The sequence below is a fragment of the Vicia villosa genome, linkage group LG3 (assembly GCF_029867415.1).
Source record: "Vicia villosa cultivar HV-30 ecotype Madison, WI linkage group LG3, Vvil1.0, whole genome shotgun sequence".
NCBI lineage: Eukaryota > Viridiplantae > Streptophyta > Magnoliopsida > Fabales > Fabaceae > Vicia > Vicia villosa.
The window spans coordinates 23,318,609-23,332,670 of NC_081182.1; the positions used below are offsets into that span (position 1 = coordinate 23,318,609).

General features: G+C 31.7%; 1 protein-coding gene across 1 annotated transcript; it reads left to right on the plus strand.

The window, feature by feature from the left end:
* The first annotated feature begins 12,384 nt into the window (after window positions 1-12,384).
* LOC131655157 (protein PPLZ02-like) lies at window positions 12,385-13,605 on the plus strand. The gene is made up of 2 exons (XM_058925060.1): window positions 12,385-12,600; window positions 12,748-13,605. Exons 1-2 carry the CDS (start codon window positions 12,518-12,520, stop codon window positions 13,247-13,249), a joined length of 585 nt encoding a protein of 194 aa, XP_058781043.1. The 5' UTR covers window positions 12,385-12,517; the 3' UTR covers window positions 13,250-13,605.
* The last annotated feature ends 457 nt before the right edge of the window (window positions 13,606-14,062 follow it).

Consider the following 14,062-nt stretch of genomic DNA (forward strand, 5'->3'; position numbering starts at 1 on the left):
ATATGGGCTAAGCTACCGACCAACGTAACGAAATGACTCATCAAATGCCTAGTTTCCCCTGACGAGATGCCTAACATAGATCCTATAGTGACTTACCTTCGTTTAATATTGACCCATCTATCTAATATGTAGCGCAATGATGAAGGTGACAATCTCTCGAAAAAGACAAAACAACTGGTAAAACATCTCAAAGTCTAATGAAGACAACTTTATATCCAAAGTAACATACACTAAATTTATATTGACAATCACAAATTTACATCAAATATTAATATATTATTTATATTCTATTTTATTGTAATTTAAAATATTATTTAAAATATTTTATTTTATTATAATCTAAAGTATTAACTTAAATATTTTAATTAATATTAATTTTAAATACTTTTTTTTAACTAAATAAAACTGAACTTGAATTTTTTAATCATAATTAAATTAACGTTAAATACATTAAATATTCAAGATAAAATAACTCTCAATAGAAATAGAACATGATTGAACCAAAATTTAGTTTTTACTGTAGTTCTGTTTTTTTTTTTGAAAATTTTTAACTGTAGCTGGTTTAATATGTTCATATTTTTAATTATACTTTTAAATATTTATTTATTATTCAATGTAGTTAGTTGCAAGGGTGGGGAAAAGGTCACATCATCTGTTATTTAATCTTCACGGTTCATTCTTCATTTTCTAACTTGCTAAGTTACAAAAGCGCGTCAAAATTAATTCACGGATCAATATCATATGCATTTGTTTGTGCACACCAACTTGAACAATTGGACAAGTTATATCTTTGACTAATAAACTGTCAAGTAGAACACAACAATTTTCCAGCTGTTAAATTAGTTGAATGTAAATTGTTCCAAAAAATTCATTGTAGGAAACAGTTGTGAAACTCATCTAGATTCAATGCAAGAGATTCAAAATATAAGAGTAAAATTTTGCCAATGGGACAAAGCCCAATTCCATAACATGAGTAATGTAAGAAGAAATTTTGCAGGCTTACCAATCATACTTTTGGTTCTGTAGCAAATTTGGGAGGATTTAACTTTTCACCTTCAATTTGAACGTGACACCCTCTCAAATTGAACGAAAAGACCATAATATTCTTGTGTAAAGTTTTCACTATTTTCAAAATTCACTCAAAAGAATTGAAAATTTTAAAATCTTTCAAGCGATACCGAAAATTCTTCAAAAAAGTGAGTAAAATATTAGAAATGTTGAATTTTTTTTCAAAAACTTTAGAATTTTTGGCATATTTTACTGGAAATTATGAAAATTCTGGTATTTTTTACAATAATTTCAAAATGTATGGAATTTATTGAGTTCATGTTACCGGAAATTTACTTCTAAAATCTTAAAAAATTCGGAAATTTTAAAATTTCCGAGCATATTTCACCATTCCATTCGTATCAATTCAATTTCCCACTAAATAAGGTTGTATTTCACGCTTTCATTTTAGTAGATAGAGTGGTAAAAAGTCCATAATGAAGCACCACTTTAGTAAAGATATATGCTACCAATTACGTTGTATATATTAGCATCAAGTGGATCATGTTGGCTTAAATCTTGTTGCGGACCACATGAATATCTAGTTCGATGTATTTTGTTCGTACGTGAAATACCGTGTGTTTGGTATTGTGTATATCAGACTTGTTGTTACAACAAAGTGTTATTGGTTTTGTGTATACAATTCCAAGATCTCGAAGGAGATAGAGTAACCATTGGAATTCATAAGGGGTGTTGACGAGAGCAGGACATTCTATCTAAGAAGATGATCTTGATACAACATGCAATTTTTTTCTTCACTTTTCTAGAAAATGAGAGAGAGCTTCCTAAGTAAAAACAAAAGTCAATCGTGAAAAGTTTAGTGTTGGCAAGATCCCCAATTTGAATAAGTGAAACTTGCTAGAGTTGTGGATCGATTCACTTACTGATACTCCATCAGTTAGATTTTAACGATGACTACTGATGAAGTAGAAACTAAGATGGTAACAACTCCATAGGTCAAACAACTTGGCCGAAGAGGCCCCCTACAATCCTAAAGAAGCCTTTATAGACTTCTTAGACCAAAGGCGCGACTTGCTGGACCAGCAGCAGCATGGGCTCCCTGTTTGGAAAAGAGACGCTCTGGAGCTCAACTTGTTAGATAAAGTTAGACAGGGGCTCCAAGACGGGGGACCCGCCTATGTTAAGGAAAAATTTTTATTTTAAATGAGCAGGGACTGCCCTGCTCTTGCTCTGGATGTTAAGATTTCTCTATGATTAGGGGAGTTAATTCCAACTATTAAAGTAAAGCTTCTGATGATGACACCAGATGAATAAGATATCTTAAACCTCATCAGTCATAAGATTCAAGTTCCAATTAAAGTGATAAAGCCACTGATGTAACAATCAAGAGAACTTGAAGACCTGAAGTTGATGGTTTGAAACGGCGGCTGACGGAGAGTGTGGCGGACTGATGCTTTTGTTTTCCACAGAAATCTTTGTGTGATGTCGCATAAAAGAGCGTCTTGCGATTGCTGGCTTACCGCTTCTAATGCTTCTTCTTTATTTTTTGCATGTTTTAGATATGTTTCTTTGTTATGTTGAGGTTGATTTTATGCGGTGTTTGGAAGGAAGACTGATTTTCTCTTTCCGCAAGTTCGCATTTAGAAGAAAGACTAACAATTTCTCTTAGTTGTTTGCTGTTTGGTTAGAAGTTAGCCCGAAATTTTATTTTTCCCTGTATAAGGGGGTTTGAGAGTTTAACAAACTAAAAAATCTTAAGCATAACTAGAAACTCTTATGATAAAATACGGGGGACATGAATAAGTATTCTTGACTAAACCTTTATAAATCTATAGTGTCATTTCTCTTACCTTTAACTCTTTATTTTCTGCATACTTATGTTCTGCTGCTAATTTCTAAAATATTTTTATCAAAATGGTTTTAAACTCTAAAAATGATAACAAAGTGTTTTCAAACTATTGTTTTTATAAAACTCACAATTCACCCCCCTTTTTATATGGAGTCACATGTCCAACAAGTGGTGTCAGAGCCTAACTCTTATTCAAAGAATAATCGTCTTAGGAGGAAGATGACTTCCAACACCTTTTTTAACAAGAGATATTTCCTAAACACACCTCCACCGTTTAATGGTGTTAGGTTTGAATAATAGAAAGCTAGATTCAAAAAATTTATTCAAAATATTGATTTTAAATTGTGGTAAAGACTAACCAATTGTTTGTTTATCCCTACTCGCTAAGTACTTGAAGGTGAAGTAGATAACTCGATTTCCTTTGGGCCATAGAGGAAAGGAGAAAATTTGAAATTGATTTCAAAAGAACTTTTTTTATAGTAATGTCTTTAGATGATAACAAACTCCTCAATGTTTATAATTGCAATTCTGATAAGGAAATGTTGGATATTCTTGAAATATTTTATGGATTTTCTTCAAGCATCGAACAAGAACAAATGAAGACACAAGGTGAAGAAGATGAATGTTTCATTCATAAATGTTTTTCTAGGTCTAGTTAGGTTAGAAATTATATTGGAACATTCGTTACTAACCAATATCGAAGAGTTAAGAATTGTAAATTTAATCCAATCCTTAAATTTAGAGATGATAGTGTTTATGAATTTCAAGAAAAATCAAAGAAGAATGCAGTCATAGAAAAATTGAACGAATTAGTTCAATTTCTCAAAGATGAAGGTATAAGCCCATAGAATGAAGAACCTTCAATAACTTCATTAAACACCTTCAAAAAAACTCTTGTTATATCCTTCGAAAGAACATACTAAATAGTTGAATGATCTTCAGAGGATTCAACATAAAATGAAGTAAATTCATTAATTAGAGGATGGAAAACCATATAAGAAACCTCTTCCAACGAAAAAGATGGAGTTTTCTTGAAAGTATCTTTCTAGAAAGATGATTATGAGGTAAAAAAAGCCATATTACAAGCAGTTGTTTAAAATAAGTGCTAAGTTAATTGAAGAAAATGATAAGATTAAAAAATGTAACTTAAAACAAATCACGAAGAAGACAAGGTAAATTCACATTTCTCTTATAATGACTTATTTAAAATATGTAATAAATTAAACAACGAGTCAAGTAATTAAAACAAATTGTCTTTATGGAACCATATTTTACATGTTATCTAAATAAGTGATATTGATAACATGCTTTTGATGATGATAACTTACAATTTGAGTTTTCCATTGATGATAACCACTCGTATAACAATCTTTATAACCTATGTGGATTCAAGCATGACAAGCAATTAAAGATGCAAGTAAACAAACTAGGGTTTGATGATCACTATAAACATCCTCTGATGAAGGAAATCAACTTGAAGAAATCTCAAGTGTCATCTCTAAGAAGATTCAAGTGAGTGTCTATATGATTGATTTAATTGACAAGTATTGAAGCTTTATAGTATGAAAGAAAGGAAGCGTGAAAGCTCTCCCAATCGCGTCTAAGTAAACTGTGTTTTGTAAAAACACAAAGGATTTTTTTGTAAACTTATACGGATAAATCACACACACACACACACACACTAAAACAAGTTCTTAAGCTTCTATTTATTAAGAAAATATCCCTAAAAATGTTTTGGAGTCGTGCCAATTGATTTAGAAACTGTTAGAAACTTTTGGATAAAATTTTGTAATATCCCCGTCATGGGTTAAAAGCTCACTTTGGTTCAAGATTAGTCAGATTTAAAATTTCACCTTGGTTTGTGGCATGCCTGGTCATAACACCGATTTGGTTTGTGAGTTCAACATGGTTAAAAGTTTGACATGGAGGATCATTTGGCCTTGACACTACCTTTCCTCTATCAATATCTTGAAGAGGTTGTGTCTATGTGTGATGGGAATACGATTCCAGGTCCTAATGGGTTTAACTTTTATTTTTTCAAAAGGTTATTGATTATAAAGAGTGAATATGTGCGTATCTTACTTTGTGAGTTTCATTATTTTTCATTTTTACCTCATATCTTTGCCTCAAACTTTGTGACTCTTATCCCTAAGATTAATAATCCTTTTTATTTTGGAGAATTTTAACTTATTTCCCTTTTTGGATCTCTTTATAAGTTGGTTGCCAATGTTCATGAGAATAGACTAGGGGTTAGTGATGAGAAACTAATATTTCCTGATAAGTTGGCGTTCTTATTAGGAAAAATGTTGGTTGATGGAGTATTTGTCGTGAATAAAGTGATTAATTTGGCTAGGCGCTCCAAAAAGTCTTATCTTAAAAGTTGACTTTAAGAAAGTGTACTACTCAATTAACTGGAGCTTACTAGAGTGAATGCTTATGAAATTTGACTTTAATGTTAATTGGAGATCCTGGATTAGAGCATATGTGTTTTATGGTAATCTAGTGGTGTTGATCATTGGCTCCATAACTCAGGAGATTAATATCCAAAGAGAGTTGAAGCAATGAGACTATCTAGCTCATTTCCTCTTCTTTATAGTGGCTCAAGGTCTTAGTGGGAAGATTAGGAAAGCTTTTGAGCGTAGTATTTTTTTAGGGTTTGAAGTTGGTTCCTATAGTTTAGAGGTATTTCTCCTAATGTATGCCAATGATTCCTTAATATTTGTTGATCCTTCAGTCGAGAATTTGTGGACTATCAAAGCAATTCTAAGGGGTTTGAGATAACTTTTGATCTCGGGGTTAATTTTCATTAAAATAACTTAATTGGAATTAATGTTGATCCTTACTTTTTTAGAGTTAGTTGGAGATTTCCTCCATTTCAAGATTGAGACTCTCACTTTTAGGTACCTAGGGTTGCGAGTAGTTGTCAACCCTTGGGTGGAATCTACCTGAGACTATTTAGTTAACCTCATATGGAAAGGACTTCATTCTTGGAATCGTAGGTATCTTAGCCTCGGGGGAGATATTCTTCTCAATTTTGCCATCAATGCTCTTGTTGTTTCTTTATATCTTTTCTAATAGTGCTTGTGAAAGTATGGAAGAATTTAGCAAGGGTTTATAGGAGGTTTTATTGGGGATATGTGAAAAGGGATCCCAAGATTTCCTAGGTGAAGTGGTCTAATGTTTGCAAACCTAATAAGTTAGGAGGTCTAGGTGTTAGAGATCTTCGACTATTTAATTTAGCCCTATTAGCCAAATGGAGACGAATAATTTTAGAAGGTACGTCTGCTCTTTGGTTTGGTATTATTTTTACCTGGTAAAGTGCCTTTTTGTTTCTTCTTAATGTAGGGCTAGGTCTTTAAGGGCTTTCATTTGCTTCCTCTTAGTGAAAAGGAAATGCCCTTTTCGGCTCCAAAAAGGATAATCCTCTAAACTGGTTTGAGATAAGGCTTTCTAAGAAGGTAGGGTGTTAGGAGTGAATTAATGGTAAATTCATGTGTTAATATAAGTAATTTCTTTTCTAAACTAATGCAAATTGTGATAGATCCATAGGTTTTTAGTAAGAATTGAACTGAATAAGTTTAGTTCATTTGTAAAGAAAATCGAATCACTTGTGGGTACTATTGATGCAGGTTTGGAGCTGAAAAGGAGCTTTATAAGAACATGAAGAGGAAAGAAAGCTGGAAGTCTCAAAGGCAAAGCAAAAAGAAGAAGTTTTAACAAGGGCGCGCCGCGGGAGTCCAAGACAGCGCCGCGCCAAACTCACTGTTTTTTACCGCGCCGCGGTGATCCTTTGCCGCGCCGCGAACGCGAAGTTTCAGGCCCAAAAATTATAAATAGAAGCCCTAGTCTTCAAGTAAAGGAACTGACTTTTTGTGAGCGAAATTAGGAGAGCATTCTGATTCTGAAGCTGAGAACAACAATTGAAGGTGGATTCTTTACCAATTGAAGACATTCCTTTGATGAAGATGAATCCCTCCATTAAATCTTGTGTGTTCTTCATGTCTATGGAGAGCTAAATTCCTCTTGTTGAGTTTAAGGTAGTAGTTAGCCTATGAATATGCAATACCATTGATTAATTCCTATGAACAATTGTTTGAATTTATTATCAATAAGAAACCTTGTTTTTTTATATTAAATTATTGTGGAGTCTTTGATCGAAAGAAAGGATTCTAACTTTTGCCCTAGGTTACTATATTGATTCAGTCCCAATTTGCAGAGATGGAATTGTGATTGAGTTTTCATAATTATCGTTCTTTATTACTATTATCGATATTGATATTCTGAGAGACCGAATCTCATAACGGTAAAAGTTTATCTAATTTGATTTGCAGACATGGAATCATATTTGAGGATAAGTGAAGATAATAATTCAAATGATTGTTCAATTGTGATTTAATTAACAGATTGTATAGGAGTAGGTTAATGAACCCTAAAACTCAACATATCGCTTTAATCGTTAACAAACTTTCAGAATTTGCATTTAAATTATTGTTTAGATTTACTAGCATAGTTATAACCACAAAACAAATTCAACTACTTTTTCTCACTCAAAATAACCAACTATAGAACGGCAGTAATATTAAACCAATCCCTGTGGATACGATATATACCGAAAATATTTACCCACAAATACTTTCAACACAGGGTCAAGTCTTCAGACATCCTTTTAGAATGATCCTTGAATATGGTCTATACATATTAATATTAGTTTTATAAGATTTTTCACCATCTCTCAAATTGAAGAGGGAACTATGGGTGCAATAGGGAGGTAGGATGATGGCACGATCTCCTGGGACCTTAATTGAAGGAGATCGTTCTTCGTCCACATAGAACTTTGATCTCTCATTTCTTTTTCGTTCTCCAATAATTCTAGTTTAACGGGGCTAATGATATGTTGGTTTAGATACACTTCAAAAGATGGATTTTTTCTGTGGAATCTTCTTATCAAGCCTAATTCGATCGTACTCATCTCTATGAGGCCCAATTAGTAAGGGTGAATTATACTCTCCCTTTTATTTGGGGTAGTTGAGCCCCATCTAAGGTCGTGGTTTAGAACATGTTCAAGTAGAAGGTCACAGTCGACCTATAGGGTATCTCTCGTATCTTCTGTGGGGACTCACTTGAATCTACCTCTCACTTACTTGTAACCTGTAATTTTACTTTTAGTTTCTAATATAGAATCTTTAAGTGGTTAGGCGTGCAATTGACTCTTCTTAGGGAGTCTAAGATTCTTTTTGAGTTTTTTTTAATCTTTTGGAGTTAAGGTTAAGTCAAGGGGGTTTTGATATGATTTAACATGCGGTGGTTTAGACCATTTGGTCTATGCATAATGATAAGTTGTTTTATAGTTAATCAACAAACGTGAACAAGGTTGAGGATAAGAATTTTTGTTTGTTTGACATTGATTGCTTAGTCAGTCAATATTGAACTCATTCCCTTTCTCTGAAGGACTTCAGAACTCTATCCCACATCTAAACTTCTAGCGGATTAAAAGTTCTGACCTGATCTAATGATTTCGTTGTTGTTACGACTGGGTCTGGCGGTCTAAGTTCTATCAAAGTTTTTGACTGAGTGATGCTTCGTAGACTGAATTCTATTTATAGAGTTTGCATATTTTTCAATTGTTCCCCAACAACTGATTTTTGTGGTTATTTTTGTATTTGTATTTATTTTTGTTATTTGATCGAGTTCTATTTCTTTGTTTTCTTGGCTCGTCTTGTACTAATTTGACTTTAAACTTTATTGTTGTTGGATTAATCCCTTTTCTCTTTTATATATATATATATATATATATATATATATATATATATATATATATATATATATATATATATATATATATATATATATATATATATATATATATATATATATATATATATATATATATATATATATATATATATATATATATATATATATATATATATATAATAAATATCGCTTGCTATATGATGAGTTAGTTACTTGCCATACAAGTTAGCTTCAAGATAGTTAAGAATTTGTTATGTTTTTATGTAAGCTAGTTAAAGTTGGTTAGACATTAAACCTTGACTCGTGTAAGCTGCATAATCGGCCCATGTAATGAGTTCAATTACTTTCAATCAAAACTAGCTTACATTAAGTTTTACTGTTATTCTTTTTCTTAATGGGGGAGGGATGTTCAAGGGCAGTTTACATGTAAATGTTGGCATATTCATTTAACAATCCATTTGGAAGATAACAAACAAATCAAATAAAAGACAAAACAACATAGAGGAATGTCGTATATGTATACATGCATGTGTTGGTTCAATTAAAGACTTATAAAAAAAGACATAACATATACTTAATTTATTATTAGTTTTTTATATAGAAAATCCCATGTTAGTATATCCACAAGCCACACCTTTGTCATATATACTTTGTTAGATTCAATGGATTAAGAACATTGTTGGCATGTGAAGGGAAATATAGTCCACACATGATGACAAAGACATCATGATGGGTGTCAAAACCATGGGAAGTTTAGATTATTTTTGCTAAAACAATGCAATCTAAAGAAAAAATTCATAAGTTTATAATACAAATTAATTAGTTTAATTAATCATTTAGATAAACATAGCTTTTGCTCCCATCACCCATGTTATTTAATGGGACCCACTTCACGCGTATGAGTCCTAACAAATTTTGTATATTTATTTCACTTTCTTGACCTTTTGTGCTTACAATTTGATGTTAGCTGGAAACCAAAATAAATCTCCAATTTAGGAAAAAAGTTTTTTAAAAAAGACATAGATAATGTAATTTATAAAGTTCCAAATAGAATTCTAATTCAAACGAAAGAAATTAAAATTGTTAGGTTGAATGCTATCACCATATTTCACACTCGAGTATTTAAAATTGTATTTGTGAGTTTTTAATAGTTACTATCATGGCCGTTTTTTAAGGCGTGCAAAGCTGATTATCACATAAAATTTTAAAATTTGTCACGGTTAAATTGTAATAAAATAACGTCTCATATCTGTCTCACTCAGTTAAATCATAATTAAAAATAATATTTATTTATTTTATTATATTTAAATTGTGACTAATTTATACATAATCTTCAAAATTATTATAATTTTGTGTAAAAAATTAAATAAATAAATAAAGTTGCTAATCTTTTTTAATCCTTGGCTTACATGTTACTTGTTCTTTTTTGTCTCCCTTTCTATTCTTTTTTTTCCTAATTAGGTTTAGAAAGAAACAAAAAGTAAATGTTGAATAGTTTTACACTTTTACCTTCCATTTCTTTATAGACAGTTATGTAAGCCAACAAAAACTGTGCTAAAAGGTTGTTGAACACTAGTGATTAGTCATGAAGAAAATAACAGCATAACATTGACCCTATCATTGTTTTTATTCAAACAAATAAGAAGGCATTAATAGTAGTTTAAATTAATATATAGAACTGTTCTTTGATGGGATGGAAGTGACTAAAATTACCAATAGATTTTGTTGTAATTTAATTAAACACGTAGAATGGGGATCCCATCTGTGGCTTCATGACAAAAAAAAATCATGTAATATAGTAATTCTCATAATTAACTGCTTCATTTTTAGCAAATATTTTTTTCTCTTTGAATGTTTATAGGATTTTATAAATCTTGAATAATATTTTTATCATTTAGCATTTATGGTGATTAAGTATGGGCACATGGATGTATAGTGGCTACCAGAATTATTAGGAATTTGAATTTTCTAAATCAACGCAATCACATAATACGAGTCTAAATCATAAGAAACCAGAATGTTAGAAAAATAGAAGAAACAATGACGGAGGATGTAGAGACAAGGAGCGGTGGCCGTCTGACCGGTGGTGGACGGTGGTAGGTCCAGCCGAATGGTGGCAAACACGGGCAACGAATTAGGTCTTAGCGGCTCACAAGGTCTGGACAGGTCTCAAATATCGAGCTTAGTCGATTTGGTTTGCAAATTTGTTTTTTAATGAATTGTATTTTTAGTCGGTTATTGTTGAATTTCAACAATTATAAATACAATCTCTCTAGAATTTTTTTAAAACAACTTTTAGAATGGTGTCAGAAAATATAGCAATTTCTATAATGCGATGAGGGACAAAGAGAAATTATAGAATTTTTATTTGGTTAGCTTTTGTGAGGATTATTTGATTAATTAGAACAATATTTTGTTTAATGTGGGATGAAAGGGAGTCACGAGATTGTTCTTGTGGCAAAATCCTTAATTTGAGAATGACTTAGTGTTGAGTACCTCTTGTATTAGGGTTGAGTACTTCTTGTGCTCTTTAATACAATCACTTTAATCCATCATTTAATTTTTTTGTTATTAGTTCTTTTATCAAAGTCTAAATGTGGTGTTTTCGACATTGATGTGACGATTAATATTGTACGACTTTAATAATCGGTTTTTAAAGTTCAAACATACAAGGGATGTCAGATGAAGGGGTGTACACGCAACTTTCCACTTGTTCACGTTTAGAATGATGAATTCTCAGTCACTAGACAACTTGACAAAAAAACATATATTTTTCGATCGTTTGATTAAAATTTATGGCGGTCGTTAAGACTCTAAAATTAAACAAAACATAATATTAATGAATAATTAAAATTTATAACCTGGCCATCATTAAACCTAAATAAATTCAAACCAAAACTCTGAACCTCAAAACTGCTTATCAACCTCTATGCATTTTACTTCAACAAGATGACTGAAAGTGAAGAAAGTCTCCATTTGATGCCTCCATGACCCACATAGGAAACTGTTTTGTTTCTCTCATATGCTTGTTGAGTATATATGATAAATAATGAAGAAAATTTGATCAAATGATTTAATAGGCTAGGGTAATTATATGATGGTCCAAGAATCTTTGATCTTAAATCAATGTGCCCAACTTGCAATTGACTCACTTATAAAAATTCAAACTGATACAGTGATATACAAAACATATTGGTTAAGTAAATCCAATAGTATCTTGGTCTCATCCAAAGACAAAAACAATTAAACATGATATTGTCTGTTAAAAAGTAACAGAGAAGCTCAAAATCAACTTGATCTATAAAAATAATTTCATCAAAGAAGTTTATAATTTATATATTTAAGATGGATTTGTTCAAAGATCTTTCACACATGACACATATATACAAAAAGATAGCTACAAACCAGATTATCCATAAATTGCTTCCTAAGGATTAGTTTTCACATAAGAAGAATCTATCACCCATCTTAATTTTAAGAGTCTCAGATAAAATGGACGACCGGGTTTCATAAAATTGGTTTCTGAATTGTGAATAAATGGAATGTTAAGAATTCGAACCTACATATCATGAATTCGAACTCACACTTCCGCAGTTGAATGTCATGGTCTCTATACTTGTATCAACTGAATTGATTTAACGTGACAAATTGTAATAGCACAAAATTATTATTATAGCTAAATAAATGAAAGAAAAATAAGAAAGACCATAAAAAAAAAAAATCCTATGTGGGACCATTCTCTCTTAATAAATTGTTGCCAGATCCATTAGAAAAAGTGCCACAATTGAAAGAAACCCAACTACAAAAACCCTTCACTCCTCCTTCTCCATCACCTCCTCTTAATTTCAAACACTCAAAAACTCTTTCTCTGAAAGAAAAAGAAAAAAAATACATTTGTTTCCTAACATGGCCAGACCACAACAGCGTTACCGCGGCGTCCGACAAAGGCATTGGGGCTCTTGGGTCTCCGAAATCCGCCACCCCATTCTGTAAGTCATTCGTTTTCGTGATTCTGTCAAACTCACTGCAAATCAAAATATAACTAATTTATTTTCACACATAAAATATATGCAAGATTCACATTTCTTTGTCAAAATATCTAATGAAATATGTTTTAATTTTCTTATTATATGCAGAAAAACAAGAATTTGGCTCGGAACATTCGAAACAGCCGAGGATGCAGCAAGAGCATACGACGAAGCAGCGAGACTAATGTGTGGAACAAGAGCAAGAACAAATTTCCCCTACAATCCAAACGTGTCACAATCATCATCTTCCAAGCTTCTCTCAGCAACTCTAACCGCTAAACTCCATAGATGCTACATGGCCTCATTGCAAATCACAAGACCAATATCTAATCAACAACAACCTCAGAGAGAATCTGCACAATCTCTCACCATCTCCACAAACAATGCTCCCATGAAAAACAATGAAGAAACTGAAACTCACACTACCATGAGACATGATGAAGAGGTGAAAGAATCAGAGGGAAATTGGGTTTTCAAGAAAGTGAAAGTTGAAAATTCTCAGCAATTTTTTAAGCCTCTTGAAGAAGATCACATTGAACAAATGATTCAGGAGTTGCTTCATTATGGATCAATTGAGCTTTGTTCTGTTATTCCACCACAGTCTCATTGACTTTTCAGTAATACTATTTCACTTTTTCTTTTTTTTTTCCTTTTTCGCACTCTGGTTTTCCGGAGAATGGTGCCCTACTAATCCAAAATTCGTGTCGAGAGATCATGACACTGGCCAAACATTATTTCCCGAACCTTCGTTCTTTAGCCATAACTCGTTTATCACTGGAGCCCGCCCAAGTGTTTGGTTCACTTCACATTCTTGTTAAGCTAATTTTAACTAAATTACTATGATTAATGCTTTAGGCATTTACCAGCTAGTGTCCATTTTTGGTCCTAGATTATTTATCTAAGTGACCTATTGGACAATGTTGTTATTATTATTGTTATTACTATGTACATTCAATTATGTTGTCATATTTATGATATTATGTTTTTTTTTTTTTTTTGGCTCTTTGTTCTAAGATTATGAACACTGCAATTTGCATTCTTAGCTGCAGAATCAGTCTCTTGTCCAGTTGTTTTTTTGTAGTTTGTCAAAAGAAACGGCTACAACACTGTTTTCAAAGGTTGGGGAGTTTTATGCACTGACATAGCTCTAAATTCTGACACAAGTGTTTGAAAAAAATTAAATTTTTCCATTGAATTTCATTGTAGTATGTAACAAATAAAAATATTACTACTATATACTCACCTCACTCTCATTTTATAATCTCCACTTGTAACTTTCTTATATATTAAAAGATTATTTATTTATCTGTTTTGTCTGTTTTGTAAGAAAACGTTTACAAAATATACTCTTTTATATAAAAATTAGTTAAAATTAAATGTGGTTTCTTATCTTTCATACCTCATCAAAATTTTAATAGAAGTA